The sequence below is a fragment of the Meleagris gallopavo genome, chromosome 1 (assembly GCF_905368555.1).
Source record: "Meleagris gallopavo chromosome 1, MGAL_WU_HG_1.1, whole genome shotgun sequence".
Classification (NCBI taxonomy): domain Eukaryota; kingdom Metazoa; phylum Chordata; class Aves; order Galliformes; family Phasianidae; genus Meleagris; species Meleagris gallopavo.
In genome coordinates, this window is record NC_139404.1 from 32,542,435 (window position 1) to 32,558,804 (window position 16,370).

General features: G+C 36.5%; 1 protein-coding gene across 2 annotated transcripts in view; it reads left to right on the forward strand.

Annotated features, from left to right (window-relative positions):
* Nucleotides 1–11,419, forward strand: part of USP15 (ubiquitin specific peptidase 15) — a 64,043-nt gene extending 52,624 nt beyond the window's left edge. For both annotated transcript variants that reach the window (XM_003202039.5, XM_019612954.3), the window contains 14 exons: nucleotides 290–463; nucleotides 745–903; nucleotides 1,557–1,781; nucleotides 3,701–3,784; nucleotides 3,874–3,968; nucleotides 4,134–4,322; nucleotides 5,136–5,251; nucleotides 5,360–5,635; nucleotides 5,922–5,992; nucleotides 6,360–6,475; nucleotides 8,000–8,149; nucleotides 8,544–8,647; nucleotides 9,181–9,269; nucleotides 9,525–11,419. In XM_003202039.5, the coding sequence (XP_003202087.1) occupies nucleotides 290–463; nucleotides 745–903; nucleotides 1,557–1,781; nucleotides 3,701–3,784; nucleotides 3,874–3,968; nucleotides 4,134–4,322; nucleotides 5,136–5,251; nucleotides 5,360–5,635; nucleotides 5,922–5,992; nucleotides 6,360–6,475; nucleotides 8,000–8,149; nucleotides 8,544–8,647; nucleotides 9,181–9,269; nucleotides 9,525–9,710 (2,034 nt within the window). In that variant the 3' untranslated portion in view covers nucleotides 9,711–11,419. The remainder of the gene's footprint in view (nucleotides 1–289; nucleotides 464–744; nucleotides 904–1,556; nucleotides 1,782–3,700; nucleotides 3,785–3,873; nucleotides 3,969–4,133; nucleotides 4,323–5,135; nucleotides 5,252–5,359; nucleotides 5,636–5,921; nucleotides 5,993–6,359; nucleotides 6,476–7,999; nucleotides 8,150–8,543; nucleotides 8,648–9,180; nucleotides 9,270–9,524) is intronic.
* Nucleotides 11,420–16,370: the final 4,951 nt, after the last annotated feature.

A 16,370-nucleotide genomic window follows, 5' to 3' on the forward strand; every position in this document is an offset into this window, starting at 1 on the left:
CCTTCTCTTTTTTTTTTTTTTGATCCTGGTTAGAAATTGTGTTGTTGCACTGTGGTTCAAGGAACATTATCCATATGTGATTTATAATGATAACTGCAGCCATTCTTGGCTTAAAAACATGTATTTCTGAAAAAGACCTGTTCTCTTCCTTGGTGGCACTAGACATTACGGTTTAATATACTTTTTAAGGCTACTCTAGCAAAGTTCTAACATTCTGTTTTCCTTATTTCACTATATTGTGTTTAGAAGTAATTCAAATCATCATTCTAAAAATTCCTTCTGTTTACAGTGTCTGAGCAACACACCTCCTCTAACAGAATATTTTCTCAATGATAAATACCAAGAAGAGTTGAATTTTGACAATCCTTTAGGAATGCGTGGTGAAATTGCAAAATCTTATGCAGAGCTCATCAAGCAAATGTGGTCAGGAAAATACAGTTACGTTACGCCAAGAGCATTTAAGGTTAGTATGAAACTTAACCTGAATGTTTGTAGTTTCAGAATTCAAAACTTACAGAAATAGGTAAAAATAAGAATCTGAAGTCATATCATCAGTATGCAATCCATTCATTTATTAAATGTGTAACTGTTTTAACTGAATTTTGACTTCCTGTCACCATTGAAAAGCTTGTTTTTTATAACTTTGTAAGTATTTTTCTTTTCAACTTTCTTCTGTAGCATCTCAGAAGTAGCTCTTCTGTATAACAAATAAGATGCTGGACATATTTCTGTTCTTCTTTTTAGACACAAGTGGGACGATTTGCACCACAATTTTCTGGTTATCAGCAACAAGATTGTCAAGAGCTACTGGCTTTTCTCCTGGATGGCTTACATGAGGATTTGAATCGAATTAGGAAAAAGCCTTATATTCAGTTAAAAGATGCGGATGGAAGACCAGACAAGGTGGTCTTTATTGATGTTGGACATCTTGCTTTTAGTCAAATCTATAAGTTGCAGGATACTTTTACATGATTGTGCACTGAAAGGTTGGGATACTGATGAGCTGTTGATTTTTCTGGAAGAGACTTCACAACATAAACCAAGACCTTAAAATTGAGATCGTATTCAAGTTACTACTATACATTTCTGTTCCATCTGAAGAGAAGCAGGAGACTGGGTCATAAGACTTTAAATCATTTTTGTTCCATTCAGTGCTGCGTTCAGTTAGAAAAACAATTTCTATTCTCTTTTTCTTTTATGTTTATGTCTGTAGTATGCAGTGTCCTGTCTCTAGTACCCTTACTTCAGGGAAACTCTTCTGGCATTGAGCCACAACCATACTGATCATTACTCTTGTAGTAAGGGTTACTGCAGGTGGAATTTTTGTTGTCCTTTTGTCCTACTCCAAACCACGTGAAGTTTTTTCATCTAAAACTGAAAAGATTTCTGTCATGGGAAAAAGCATTTAAACTGTGATCCTGGTAGATTAATTGCCAAGTCATTTGGAGTAAGATTTCAATGCCTGGTTGGTAACTGAGAATATTCTATCAATTAGTAATAATTCTCTACTCATTCTTTCCTGCTTTATTATAACCCAGGTTGTGCTTTAATTACAGGTAGTTGCTGAAGAAGCCTGGGAGAACCATTTAAAAAGAAATGATTCCATCATTGTAGATATATTTCATGGCCTTTTTAAATCCACTCTTGTCTGTCCTGAATGTGCTAAGATTTCTGTAACCTTTGATCCATTTTGTTATTTGACACTTCCATTACCCATGAAAAAAGAACGCACTTTGGAAGTTTTTTTAGTCAGAATGGATCCACTTGCTAAGCCTATGCAGGTAAGCCTCTTAGTTAATATATGAAATTCCTGATTTGTGGAGCATTGAAAATGATCGTCTGTTCCTTTATATTGTTAAAATTGAGAAGTTCAATAAGCAAATTAGTCAAGCTTTAGTTTTTCTGATTTGTGAAGTGCCTTTTAGAATGTCTGAGGAAGACTAAAAGCATGCTCTTAATTTCTGTCAGTTTTGAGGGCAATATTGTTGATTTCTTTATGGCTGTGTTAATAAGACTTCTTAATCTTTAAAATATGCGCTATCTTCATTTTTTTTTATTGTAATGGATTTTTATTGTGATGGATTTGTATGATTTTTAAAAAATACATGTATGCCTAATCCAGACTTAGTTCTTCGTTTCTTAGCCTCAAAAAACAAGTATAAGAGGATTGGTGTTAAACGATGCAAAAAAAGCCTAAATGTATTAGGTTGTGCTGAATCCTTCTTTGCTGTCATAATAGACCAAATCTGCTTTGACTTAATAGTCAAAAATTTCAGATGAGATTTCTTTGTAAAGATATTGCCTATTTATTAGGAAGTACGGTATTGCAAACCTAAAAGTGGCATTAAAAATGTACATAGATTATGATAACATAACAATGAAATGATTCTAGCTATACCTTATGGTATAAGACAGAAAAAGTGAAATAAATAAGACACAGGCAGACTTGTAAAAATGAAATGGGAGGGGATTTCAGGAACGTTATTGGAGTCGGTATGAGTTAGGGAAGTCAGAGGTAAAGGAATATGTTTGAAAGACTGTTGGAACTACTATGAGCCCAGTTAGTTATGAGAACAGGTTATATCTTATAAAGGAGAGAATGTAATAATCAAACTAGGGTTTGGATGTATCCTGACTGGATATACACAAGAGATGCACACTATTCGAAAGTGACCCTTGTATGATATGAGATGATAGTGCAGGAATGTATAGAGATTGGAAAGAGCATTAATTCAGGTATACTTTTGTGAGTGTAACTAATTGTATAGGAGATAACAAAGGCATACTGTATGTTGGAATTAATTACAAATTTACAATGCCTTATTACTTATGCTTATTTCTAGCTAATCTTGTCTTTATTATGCAAATAACTCTTAGCTGTTTGGAGTTTCATTACTAACTGCCAGTGTACTTACTAAGAAGCACAGAGAGGTTTTTTTTGTGACTGTTAATTATGAGGTACTGCCTTTGCAAATGAAATTGTAGAATTCAGCCATTAGCCATTGCTTTTTGTAGTCAGAAGGTACCAAAGAAAAAGCTGTTAGCACAGTAGCAATTCATTTAACGATGTGTTGTGCCATCAGGAAAGGCCATTGAGATATTTTGAGATATTTAGACAAGTACTCATGGAAGAAATCCAGAGTATAACCATCCTGAAGAAAAGAAACACCCTGACTTTTCTTACCAAAAGCTTTTGGCTTTGACTTTAAGAATATATTATGGTTCACCTTTTTCTGCTTTCTTTGTTGAGGTTATGAAGTTTAGGCAAAAGATTTTTATAGGACAAATTAAAATGAAGAATTCTAGTAGTACAAATTATTTGTATACCAAGTTTAAGAATCTAGTCAATAGCATAGATAATATTTCAGTGCCTAAATAAGTAGATGCTGTTGAAATTTAAGTGAAAGTTGGCACTATTAGTTGCCTTATGGAGAAAATAAAATTAAAAAAAAAAAGCAGTGTGTAGACTAATAAATGTATTCAACATGTACATGTTTGTATGAATAAAGCTGTGAAGGTGTAAGTACTGTTTTCAGTAACTTAATGTATTAGTTGATTTAAATACTTAATACCTTAAGTTCAAGAATGGAAGAAGAGTATGAAGTATGCTGAACAAGTTAAGGTTTTTATTTGCTTTTTGTTCATGCATCTTTGGTCTACAAAGAGTTAAAGTGATTTTTATTTAATTTTTTTTTTTTAGTACAAAGTAGTAGTTCCAAAAATTGGAAATATATTGGATCTTTGCACAGCATTGTCGGCTCTGTCAGGTGTTGCTGCAGATAAGGTGAGAGTAATTTCTTATATAAAGCAAAGCATTTAACACCTCAGTGTTTGTTAACCTGATTTAATCATATATGCTCCATTTTCTTTTAGATGATTGTTACTGATATATACAATCACAGGTTCCACAGGATATTTGCCATGGATGAAAATCTGAGTAGTATTATGGAACGTGATGACATTTATGTGTAAGTACAGATAACATGCTTCATGGTTACGTTCAATTTTTGTTATTAGCATAAGAACTGAAACATAAGGCAAAGACAAATCAGGTTGGATTTTTAGTTTATTTTTCCATTATAGCTTTTTAAATAACAATTTTCTGTTTCCAATTTTTTATTTTTTATTTTTAGGTTTGAAATCGCTATCAATAGAACAGAAGATACGGAACAAGTTATAATTCCTGTTTGTTTAAGGGAAAAGTGCAGGCACACTAGCTACAGCCATAGTGGTTCCTCATTGTTTGGTCAACCTTTTCTCATAGCAGTGCCTAGAAACAACACTGAAGATAAACTGTATAACCTGCTGCTGCTAAGAATGTGGTAAGGTTATTGCTTAAAGAAAAATGCTAATAGTTATAGGAGTGGGTACCTATTTTTACATTCACTGCTAGCAAATTGAGTAGATTTCAGTAATTGCTTTAAGATTGAATATATCTAGCAGGAAGGAAATAAATTTTAGCCCTTTGAAATACGAATTTGTGAGGCTTTTGATTTTATTTCTCTGTTGCTGTTGTTATCATAACCTTGTCCAAAACTTGAGAAGTCTTTGGAGAGTCAATCTCAATTTGCCTGAGTAGGAAAGTAATTCTACTGTATACTTAGCTGTTAGGTCTTAGTAAAACAGAAATGCTTTGCCAGTTATTCTGTTGTGGCTACATCCTCTATAGGTACTTACAATTTCTACATTAATTTATGTTGTAAAACTACTGTTTTACAAACTAGACTGTTCTAAGTATCATTATGTGAAAGAAATTAAGTCTTATAGCCTCCAATTGAAGTTTATGCTTTATTTTCTGTTGAAATAACTTTCCGTGTAAGTTAACCTGTATATTTCTTGCATTAAAAATATGGTTAATGTGATTTCTGGTCAAACATAACCTAATACCAAGAGTCAAGTGGTAGCAAATGAAATAACTGTCGAAAACAGAAGATAGCAGTCAAGCAGAATTTTAGATTTGTCTATAGCAATAGATGTTAGGCATTAGACTTATTTATTTTGAATAAATCAGAAAGGATTGCAGGAATGGAGTACACTATAAAGGATTTGTAACCTTTTAATTCTCAGATATGAACAATCTAAGTTTTAAAAAAAATCAATGGATTCTAAGTGTTGTTTTCATTTGTTAAATTTAGCCGATATGTAAAAACATGCACTGAAACTGATGACACTGAAGGATCCCTACGGTGCTGTAAGGAACATGGTATCAATGGTAACGGCCCAAATGGAATACATGAAGAGGGTTCTCCAAGTAAGACTGGAATGTCTAAATTTGTTCAGTATTTTGTGTTCAATTTGAAACTGATTTTAATTCTATAGTATCTATTCTACCTCATATCTCGCTGCTCAATTGTTTCAGGTGAAATGGAAACAGATGAACAGGATGATGAATCCAGCCAGGATCAGGAGCTTCCTTCAGAGAACGAAAACAGCCAATCAGAAGACTCAGTTGGAGGTGACAATGACTCTGAAAATGGATTATGTACTGAAGATACTTGCAAAGGTCAACCACTCACGGGACACAAAAAGCGATTGTTTACATTCCAGTTCAATAATTTAGGCAATACTGACATAAATTACATCAAAGATGATACCAGGCATATTAGATTTGATGACAGGCAACCTAGGCTTGATGGTAAGTCATGGGGAACAGATTGGGCAACATTTGATTCTAATATTTTTTTCTCACTCCACTTCCATGGAATAATATTTCATTCCCTTTGTATGCTACTTGAAAACCCTTTTTTTTTTTTTTTTTCCCAAGAGTAAATTCTATGTAAGTAGTTGTTATTGTAATTAATTGGAAATGCAGAAAATGTGTGTACTTCGATTTTTAATTAATTTGAGTATTTACCCAAGGTTGATACAATTTGATGTAAAACTAAAAATAATAGTAAGAGAACACATGTTTTTAATCTTAGAAAGATCTTTCCTTGCTTTGGATTGGGATCCTGAGTTGAAGAAGAGATACTTTGATGATAGTGCAGCAGAGGTAAGCTTTTCATGTTGCTGCCCTTTCCAGCAATAATAAAATTGAAGTGTAAAAATAGAATTTTCTGTGGCATAGAGATAGTAAAACCATTCAATAGGAGCACTAGGGTATCTTTTTTTCACATTACTGATAGCAAAAGTGATGCCCTAAACAAACTTCATTTACATAAGTGTGTAAGTCAGTAGCAAATCTGAGGCTTAGTAATTTAGTAATAAATCTGAAGCTGTGATACAACTCTTGCTTGAATGGTTTCTGATCAGTTTTTCCGTATATAGGAGTTATATAGTAACTCTTTATAGAAAGACGACATCACTAAAATCAGTTTTGTTTCATTTGTTCTCTTAACTCAAGAAATACTTCTCTTTAGGATTTTGAAAAACATGAAAGTGTGGAATATAAGCCTCCCAAAAAGCCTTTTGTGAAATTAAAAGATTGCATTGAGCTGTTCACAACAAAGGAAAAACTAGGTGCTGAAGACCCCTGGTAAGGACAAGACATCAAAATTGTTCCATTTTGTGGTGTGTTTCTCAAAATGTATTCAAAAACAAATGTAAATACTTTCAGAGATACCTAATTGTTTTTTATGGTCTTTTGAATCTTTCCATCTGTTAAATTTCAAGCATGGTTATATTCTAGAAGTATTTTTTATATCAGTTGATCATACAGCTAGTGTTGTTACCATCTGTGGAAGGTTATGTTAGTATGGGAGATGATTTGTGTAATTTCAGAATTAGGAGGAAGGGTGAGAATCTTAAGATGCTTTAGTCTGTGAGATGTGATCCACGGTGAATTTATAAATACTATGCCAAATCCAATATGGTGAGTTAAATATTCTTTTCTGAGATGGAAATAAAGTCTATCACTAGATAGAGCTTTTTTAATGCAAATATACATAACTTGCTTTGCACTGATATATGAAATAGGGATGTGCTTAAACAGATTTGTGGAATGGGAGATATCTGTAATCAGTGGAACCTTTCAAATTCATGTACCAAACATATGCCATTGATTTTTATAGTGATTTGTGGTTCTTCCAAATTCTGAATTAGGAGTGATATCGGAATGTTTACAGTTACAGGATGCTCCTGTAAGGTCATCCTTCTCTGGGGTTTGTCTTAAAGTCTTCCTCAAACACTTGAAGCTGAGATTTCGGTTTGAAGACAGGGTCTGCCACTTTTTCTTTTGTGGGTACTTAGTTTTGTTTACTTCCAAACTTTCATAACCAAAGATTGTCCTTTATTTCGGCAGTAGAGGAGGCTGACTTAAAACTTCTTGTTTTTTTCCAAGTTGGGTAGATTATGCAATGGCGGACAGACTTAATTTGAGATACCATATAACTCAAGTACAGTGAAGTGCTTCTATTTTTGTAGCACATTTTAAGCAGAATGTTGAAACAAACAAACAAAAAAAAGCTACTGCTCAGCGCAAGAAGTTGCTTCTGATACATTTGACAAGAAGTCAATCATTGCATCATTTCTTGATATTTCAGGTCTCATCATCACTAATCCAGCACAGGTCTCGGCCTTTTTGGCACTTGTCTAATTACAGAATAGATGTAGAGTTTTTGCAGATTCCAATAATCACTGCTACGTGAATTTAACAGCCAGTGGGATGAGATAGGAAACGGATGGATTTGAAAACTGGAACTTGAAAAAAACACAGCTGCATGTTATTTATGGGCTTTCTTACACTCAGTTTTCCTGATCTTAGTCCTCACAAAATGTGAGAAAATTGTGAGAAAAGACTACAGAGATTATAGGTGAAGAAAGGGAGGGAGCTGCTACTGATGTGTTTAAAATACTGTTGAACTCTACTGTGAACCTGCTTCGAGTAGCACCTTATGTTTTAAACTAGAAGAGAGATCAATGGCACTTGTAATAGAGGATGAAATGTGTGTGTAAACTTTTGCTAATTGAGTTTTTTCCCTTGTTATTGGCTTTCCCTATGGCGGTGTATTTTTTCATGCAGTTTCAAAATTTTATTTTATTTATTTATTTTTTCTTTTAGGTATTGTCCAAACTGTAAAGAACATCAGCAAGCTACCAAAAAGTTAGACTTGTGGTCACTTCCCCCAGTACTGGTAGTTCATCTAAAACGCTTTTCCTATAGCAGATACATGAGGGACAAGTTGGACACATTGGTTGGCTTTCCAATAAAGTAAGAAACCAAAGTATTTTGGTGCTAGAAGTGTAATGCATGACTGGGACATACGTTTAATCCAACAATTATGTAGAGTGGTTCTATTCTTGGATTCCTTGCATGGAGCTGATAAATACAGATGACAATATTTTATAGGTAAAGAGAATGAGTGCTTAAAAAAAAAAAAAAAAAAAAAAAAAGGTGAGTATTAAGAAGTCTGTCAGTGTTTTTGGGCAAATTTACTGGTTCCATTTGCATTTCTCAGAGTCAAAGAAGTGCGTTATCAGTGTGGCATAGTGTATGTTTGTTTTGGGGAAAATGTAAAGTAGAGGGCTCAAAGACCATTGCAGTGTGAGATGGTTTACAAAAATATTAACTTGAAATCTTTTTGTTTGCTTGTGTTTTTTAATAGTGATTTGGACATGTCAGAGTTCCTTATTAATCCAAACGCAGGCCCTTGCCGCTACAACTTGATTGCTGTCTCCAATCACTATGGAGGAATGGGAGGAGGGCACTGTAAGTTATTTCAAATATCATCATTTTACATGTCAGCTTTGTATATTTATTTTAAATACTGATCAATTTCAATAACTGGCTTTTTTTAATGGTCGAGGGATTTTTGCTTCCTTCACAAGAGTTTTTTAATACAAGAATCTATATGAAATGAGAGTTCAAGAGTGATTGCAGGTTCTTTTTTATTTTTAGTTCCAGATATTGTGAAAAGAGTAGTAGAAGAGTTCCATAGGAGCTACTGTTCTCTGACAACTTATTTTGTCTTACTTGTTGGTATTTTTGTACATTGTAGATCTCCTTGAAAGCAGAGAGAATAATGAAGTAGTGGCTAAGGGTTTTTATTTCAAATATTCTTTCTCTATATATATTTTCTTTATTTAGAGGAGGAATGTTATTGGTGGTGGTGTTTTAAAAATTGAAAAAGTGTGATTATCATAACAGGTTTTTAGTAGGTAAAAGTGTTTTACTGTAACAAACTGTAGCAACTGATTGTAATGAATGTAAGAAGGTACAAAAATTGCACTTTTCTGTCTTAGATACTGCTTTCGCAAAAAATAAAGACGATGGAAAATGGTACTACTTTGATGACAGCAGCGTGTCAATTGCATGCGAGGATCAAATAGTGGCAAGTACCCTTTGCTTTTCTAAAATTGAGACTGTTGGTGATACTAACTTGAGGGAGTTTAAATGAACCCAGCAGTAAATCTGCATGTGGTAGTTTGTCTCGTTTTAGAGGACTGTACAAAACAAAAATATTTTTCTCTGCCATGCTGGAAGAATTCATATGAAATTTTGATCTCTGTAATTTTACCTTATAGACTTGTAATTGATTTAAAATATTTTGCCTGGAGTCTCATCATCGTCTTATACTCTTTTACAGTCCAAAGCAGCGTATGTGCTCTTCTACCAGAGACAGGATACAATCAGTGGAACTGGCTTTTTTCCTCTTGACCGGGAAACTAAACAAGGTGCTTCAGCTGCCACAGGCATCCCACTAGAGAGCGATGAAGACAGCAATGAAAATGATAATGATATAGAAAATGAAAATTGTATGCACACTAACTAATGGAAGAACTAGAAGCCATAAAAGAGACTTTCCTACAGGGGATACCTATTGAAAGAGTGAAATTGCCCACCAAATTAAAAAAATAAAAATCTGAGATGGGGAATTTCAGATAACAGAATGTAAATCTTTATTACATTTTAACATGTGCAGTACTTGAAGTGAAACAATAAAATCTTTAACGAAATTGTCTCTAATGCATTTACAGTCTTGTATTCACAAGCTATATATAGGAAATCACAAATAAACCCCTTTTAAGTTTTCTGCTGCTGTTCTGATGGATTATGTTTTCTTTGGTTTTGGATGTGAGTTAATAACGAAAATGTTAAATCTGTGGACTTCTGACATTTATTTTCTTAGTACTGCAAGAATACTACTGCCAAGTCTAGTTTCTGGATGAATATATTCATGTCCCTTAGGCTGTCACACAGACTATAAGTAAAAATGTCATAAACATAAGCAGTAGTTTCGAAACAACAAATTTCTATGTTTCTCCCTAAAAAAAAATACCTTTTTAAATTTGATCATGATAGAAGAAATAGCTTGAAAAGGTGTTTTAACCTTTCGTGATATAGTTGTGCATCCAGAATATTATGTTCACCTTACTGCTGCTGTGGAACAGGTTCTGGATGTCATGCTGCATTAACAAAGTTTTTCAATTAAATGTAAGTATCCTTTGTTGCTTGTTGGAATCTACTCTGCAAACATAATTCCTGTTATCTTGCTTATAAGACATGCATAATTTTAATCTGATGTCAGTCCAAAATTTAAAATTGTGCTGTAAGTTCTCTCTCCCCAGTTTTCATAGTTTGACAGCTTGCAAACTACTCTGTAATAGGGTCAGAGTTAATAGTATTCTGTATCCGTAGTAATGACTGTGTATCGGGCTTAGATGAGAATTTCTCAATATAACCTACCTTTAAATCATTAATGAACAAATTGGTTTTAAAGGTAGGCCTGTTAATTTTCTTTGTGTGTTCCTGTTGGAATTCACCATAGCCTTACAGCTCTGAAAAGGTAACTCATTATAAGAGAATTGGCATTTGCATGTTCAAGTCAGAACCTGTACAGTATATAAGGCATAAAAACTTTGAATTGGGTTTCAGTTAATCGTGTTCAGGGGTCCAGGATGCCAAAATAAGTGTGACAATTTGAAACATTTTTTAATTTGCTGCTTTCCCTTCAATCTAGTTGGAAGAATGTATTGTTAATTTGTATACAATACTGCCTTTGAGAGGAACCCTTGATTGCGGGGGCACATTTCACATATCTACTACCTGGAGAATTGCTTTGTGTCCCACTGTTCAAACAGATAATTAAAAATAAAGATAAAAGCAAAAAGTATGATGTTCTTCACTTGAACTAATCAAATACAATAGGTTATAAATTGTGTATTGTAAATAAAAGTTCACTCTGTGAGTGCACATTTTGGTAAATTATTTATTTATGTTAGCATTAAAAAGTTTAAAAAATTGCATTTGACCAGGATATAAATGAGGTATGTTGGACATGGCTTTGCTTTATACCTTGATATTAAACTGGTGTTTCATCCTGGTATTTTAAAGCTGCTTTGAGGTTTTTTTTTTTAAATGTAAACTAACCTCCTGCATGACAGAGGTTAAAATTTTGTCTGCACTTGAGTTCACTTGGGTTTACATTTGAAATGCGCATGTTTATTTATACAGATTTCAATAAAGCTATTCAAGGCCTTATTTAGTCTTTCAGTTTCTTACACATTCTTTTACCACAGCCTTCGGGTAGTGAATAGTCTTTATCTAACCAAAAGATTTATATTATCAATTTTAAAAATGGCTATATGATTACCAACATGAACTAAGATTAATAGCATTTCCAGAAGATAATACATAGATGTAGGACAGGTTCTCTTCTGTCCTGTTTGGCTCTAAAACATTTATAAGGTAACAACAAAAACCTTTGTGGTTAGCTTTTCTTTTAGAATTTTTTAATAAGTAATGATCAAGTGACAAGATATTAACACTGAGATAGTTTGTGGAATGAGGCAATGTATTTTAAGGTTAGACAAACTGACATGGTGAAAGAAAAATGACAAAAGCTTCTTGCTTGAAACCTCATACTTAAGTGTGGAAGGCAATCTGATAGAAAGCTAACAAAGGAAAATGCTGTGTGAGTTTAACTAACAGTAATCGGAGCACTTCAGAGACAATCTGTGAAGCAGAGGAAGTAAACCTAGAGAAGGAACCACCTTTTTGAAAATCACGTACCAATTTCCTTCTCTAACAAAAGGGCCCCATACGTTTATACTCCCATTGCTTTTCTTGTATCATGTTGGCCTATACCTTGCTTGGAAGAGTTTGTTTGTTTGTTTTCTTTTTATAGAGATTTTAACTTGGAAGAAAATTTCTTAGAAGTCCTGTTGTTTGTTGTATGGGCCAAACAAATAGGACTGGACTGCTTGAGCGCCAGGTGTAAAACTGGTCCACGTGTCACAGATTCATAAAATGGTTTGGGTAGTAAGGGGTGTATCCCACCAGTTCAGGCTGCCCAGGGATCCATCCGGTCTGGCCTTGAACACCTCCAGGGTTGCAGCTCCCACAGCTTCTCTGGCTAACTTGTGCCAGTGCCTCACCATGCTCCTTGTGAAAGATTTCTTCCTTACATTCAATCTAAATATACCGTCTTTCTGTTCAAAACTGTACAAGCCCAACTCTCTCAGCCTTTCCTTTAGGTGCTCCAGCCCTCTGATCATCCTCATGGCCCTCCTCTGGGCCTCCTCCAACAGCTCCACATCTTCCCTGAGCTGTGGCCCCAGGCCTGGATGCTGTATTTCCAGTGGAGCCTCATGAGGTTGGAGTACAGGAGGGCAATCACCTCCCTTGAGCAAAACCAACAGAACTCCGGACCAAGATTTTCTTCTTGTGGATTGGTTGGAGTTGTTCGGTTTTTGTGTACGTGACTCCCTTCTTGGTGCAGTGTTACCTGCTTCAAAGCTTACTTTTAGAGTCAGTTCTCAGTACGCATTCTCCAGAGTGCAACTCTCCCATAATCTGGGAGAGGAAGCAGAAATTCCATGAGGTCTCTTTGCTTTAGGCCTTTTTACAACATGGTGAGGCTAACTCCTAAAAGTTCTTGTAAAGTGCCAGTTAAGAAAAGGAAAAATAACATAATTTCATGTTTTATGACATGGGACGACTTCTTATTTTTAATTTGGTTTCCAGCACGCTGAGTTTATAAGCTTCTTAACCAGATGTGAAAACCAATGAGTTTTCTATGTGAACATCTTCAAGGTTTCTGGGAATCTAGCCAAATTGTTATTTTGGTAAAATTATTATGTATTCACATGGAAGGGATAATTCATTCATCATGGACACGCTTAAAATTAAAGCTCCAGAAAACACATTCTTCTTCACGGTGTCTATCAAAAGGTATTGGAACTCATCTGGTGTTTAAACAGACAAGGAAGTGGTTCCTGCCCTCTCTCCTTGTGGGTCACTTCTGGCAAAAAAAATCTACAGCACGCTCTCAGTTTTTTGGAGCTGCAGTGACGGCTGGCTTTTTGATGGTTCTACGTGTCAGCATAAAACCCAAACTGGCAGGGCACAGAAAACCTCGTTAACATGATAGTCACAGAAGCAAAACAGAGTGGAAGGCAGAAGACAGTGTGCAGCTCCCAGCCGCCGTGCCGGTTCTGTGACAGCAGCATGGGATGCAGAGCCGGGCTGCGGCGAGGGGAGGTGAGGATGTGTGCCCTGACCTCGTTTCAGTTGGCTTCAACCAGCACTCCAGGTGCTTTGGTGCCATTCTGTTCCTTGGTCTCTTTTGTTAACCATTTGGATTGAGGTCCTGCCTGTCTTCCTGGCACATCCTGAGGTGATGTCTGCGATTTGCAGTTGAGATGACAGGTGAGAAAAGCTGTCAGATAACATCCCTCACATGACGAAGGATGATTTTCAGCATCTACAGCAGTTACTAAGGGGAAGGCTCAACCCTTGCAGCTTTCCCAGCAAATCTGCACCCTGTTATGAAGTGCAATGTGTTTTCTAAGTGTTTGAAATCTTCAGGGGGAAGGCAGTGTGACAGGCAAAGAATTTAACTGGCAGAGCTGCAGCTTTCCTCAGAAATTGTTCTTTCCTTAATATCAGACTAATATCAGAGTATGATTTCACATTGTTTTCAAGTTTTAGTTACTTTGACAAAAAAAACCACTATAAATGTAACGAGACAGAATTAATATGAGAGCTGTATTTGGTAGAACAAATATTCTTAATGAGAAGGTAAACTACATTTTTCCTTTGGAGTTTATTGTCCTTTTCTGTGGGTGGGTAAACTAATTGTGAAAACAGTTCCACTTTCTTATTTCCAGTGTTACAGGGGCACCACATGCATCCAATGGAAGCAACCTCACAGAAGATGAATGAAACCCTGGAAAGGCACAGAAGCCTTGGACCAGTCAAATGTGACAAATCTATGGCCAAGTACCCCATTAACTAGGGAATGAATGGGGCTTCTGTGTGCTGGGTGGCATTAACAGTCCTCCAGGGACAAATAATAGAAAGGACTCAAAGAATCATGTCGATCAGTATGGTTTTAGTCAGCCTCATTATTTGTTATTGTTATATTTTGTAATTATGGGTGTTCTTAATTGCAAAGTAACATCGTTAAGATCACGCTATAGGTATGCCTAGAATAATTTAAGTGCTTGACATCTAATTATCACTTTAAATATCACATCAACGTGATTATCATACAGTATTACCCAATACAGTTTCAAAGAGTAGCAACTGATCAACAGCCTTCACAAATCATTGTGGAATAGGGGCATTGCGGGAGAATTCAGAGATGCTTGTTCTCAAATTAATGTTTTTATTTGGTGTGTGGAATACTCACTTCATAGCCATACTGGTTATATCCCAGGAAGTAGCACATACCCAAACCCTCGTGCAAGTGGGCAAGCGACTCAGTGTGAGCTCCCAGTGGGTAACAGCAGCATGAGAACTCCTCTGGGATGCATAAGCAAATATAGGAGATTGCTCTAACCTTGCACTACAGATCCTGGGAATATACAGTGTACCAGTTACGACCTTTTTAAAGTTAAGATGTGATCTGGGAGACATTAGAGAAAAAAAGATAACCATATGATATCTCCTTTTTGTTCTTCCACTCTGGTACTGGATGAGAACTGCTGCTTCTTGATGGAATTTCTGCTGATGAACACTGACAAGTGCAGAAATGCTCATGTTGTAAAGCATACCACTCCTCCAAAATGAAAATTAAAACTACAAATCATGCAGTCAAAATGAAGTCTGTTGTGGGGTCTGAGGGTGGGAATCCATTCTCCAGAATGCAATGAAAGCATGGGGGAAGAATTCAGGAGCACGCTGCTTGTTTTCAGTATCTGTTGATGCTATGAAACACACACTGCTCTGTGGGTGGGTGTCAGTGTGAGCATCTCACAGCTGAGGAGGAAATCCTCAGGCAGAAGGGACGGTAATTTGTAACTCTGCATCATCTGTACTTACTAAGAACTGCTGCACAGAACATATCTTCTGCCAACTCAGATATACACTTATCTGTGGGATTCAAGAACTGCCAGTTAGAAGTGCTCACATGGTACTCATTTTCTTCTGCAACCTCTGATCAGAGGGGAGAGGGTTCCGGTCCTGCTTTAGTTCTGCTCCCCCTTTCCAGGTGAAGCTTCCACACAGGCTTCATTGATGTTGGCTGATTGTGCATGAACTAAGAGCTGCCTGATGAATTAAACAGCATCTGAATGATCTATTCATTTGGCAAGACTGATGTTCTGTATCGTTTTGCTCTGAATGACTTGGATCCTAAGTACTAACATAGGCAGTAAGCTGAGATGGTGCCTTGTTCTGTCTTCAGATGCCTAGTTCAGCTTTCCGGATGAACAGATGTCTGAGTGTGCTCACGGTGCCAGCACTCCCCTTGAAGGGCTGTGCCTCACTGTCCCCCTTCTCTGGTGCCTCCACAAGTGCTTCTCCATTGTGCCTTCATGCTGCAGCACCCCTAGGTTTGCCCCAGATGTTCCTGTGCCAGGCACAGCCCTGCACACTGCAACCAAAGGAACTACTTAGGACAAGGGTTTCTAATGCACCTCTGAATGCAGCAAGGGCACAACAGGACTTTGAGCAGCAACTGCATATTTTAAAGTGGTGAAAGGATTTGGAAATGGGGGAAACTTGGAGTACGTTGATGAAAAGTACTTTTTGTTAGACTTCAGGTTGGCTCAGCTCTTTTGAGGCCCCATCTGAAGTACTGCATCCAGGCCTGGGGCCCCCAGTTCAGAAAGGACATGGAGCTCTAGGAGTGGGTTCAGAGGAGGGCCACTAAGATGATCAGAGGGCTGGAGCACCTCTCCTATGAGGACAGATTGAGGGAACTGGGCTGTTTATCTTGGAGAAGAAAAGGCTCAGGGGAGACCTCATTGGCCTTCCAGTACTTGAAGGGAGCGAATAAACAGGAGGGGGAACGGCTGTTTACGAGGGTGGATAGTGATAGGACAAGGGGAAATAGTTTTAAACTGAGACAGGGGAGGTTTAGGTTAGATATTAGGAGGAAGTTTTTCACTCAGAGGGTGGTGACGCACTGGAACAGGTTGCCCAAGGAGGTTGTGGATGCCCCATCCCTGGAGGCATTCAAGGCCAGGCTGGATGTGGCTCTGGG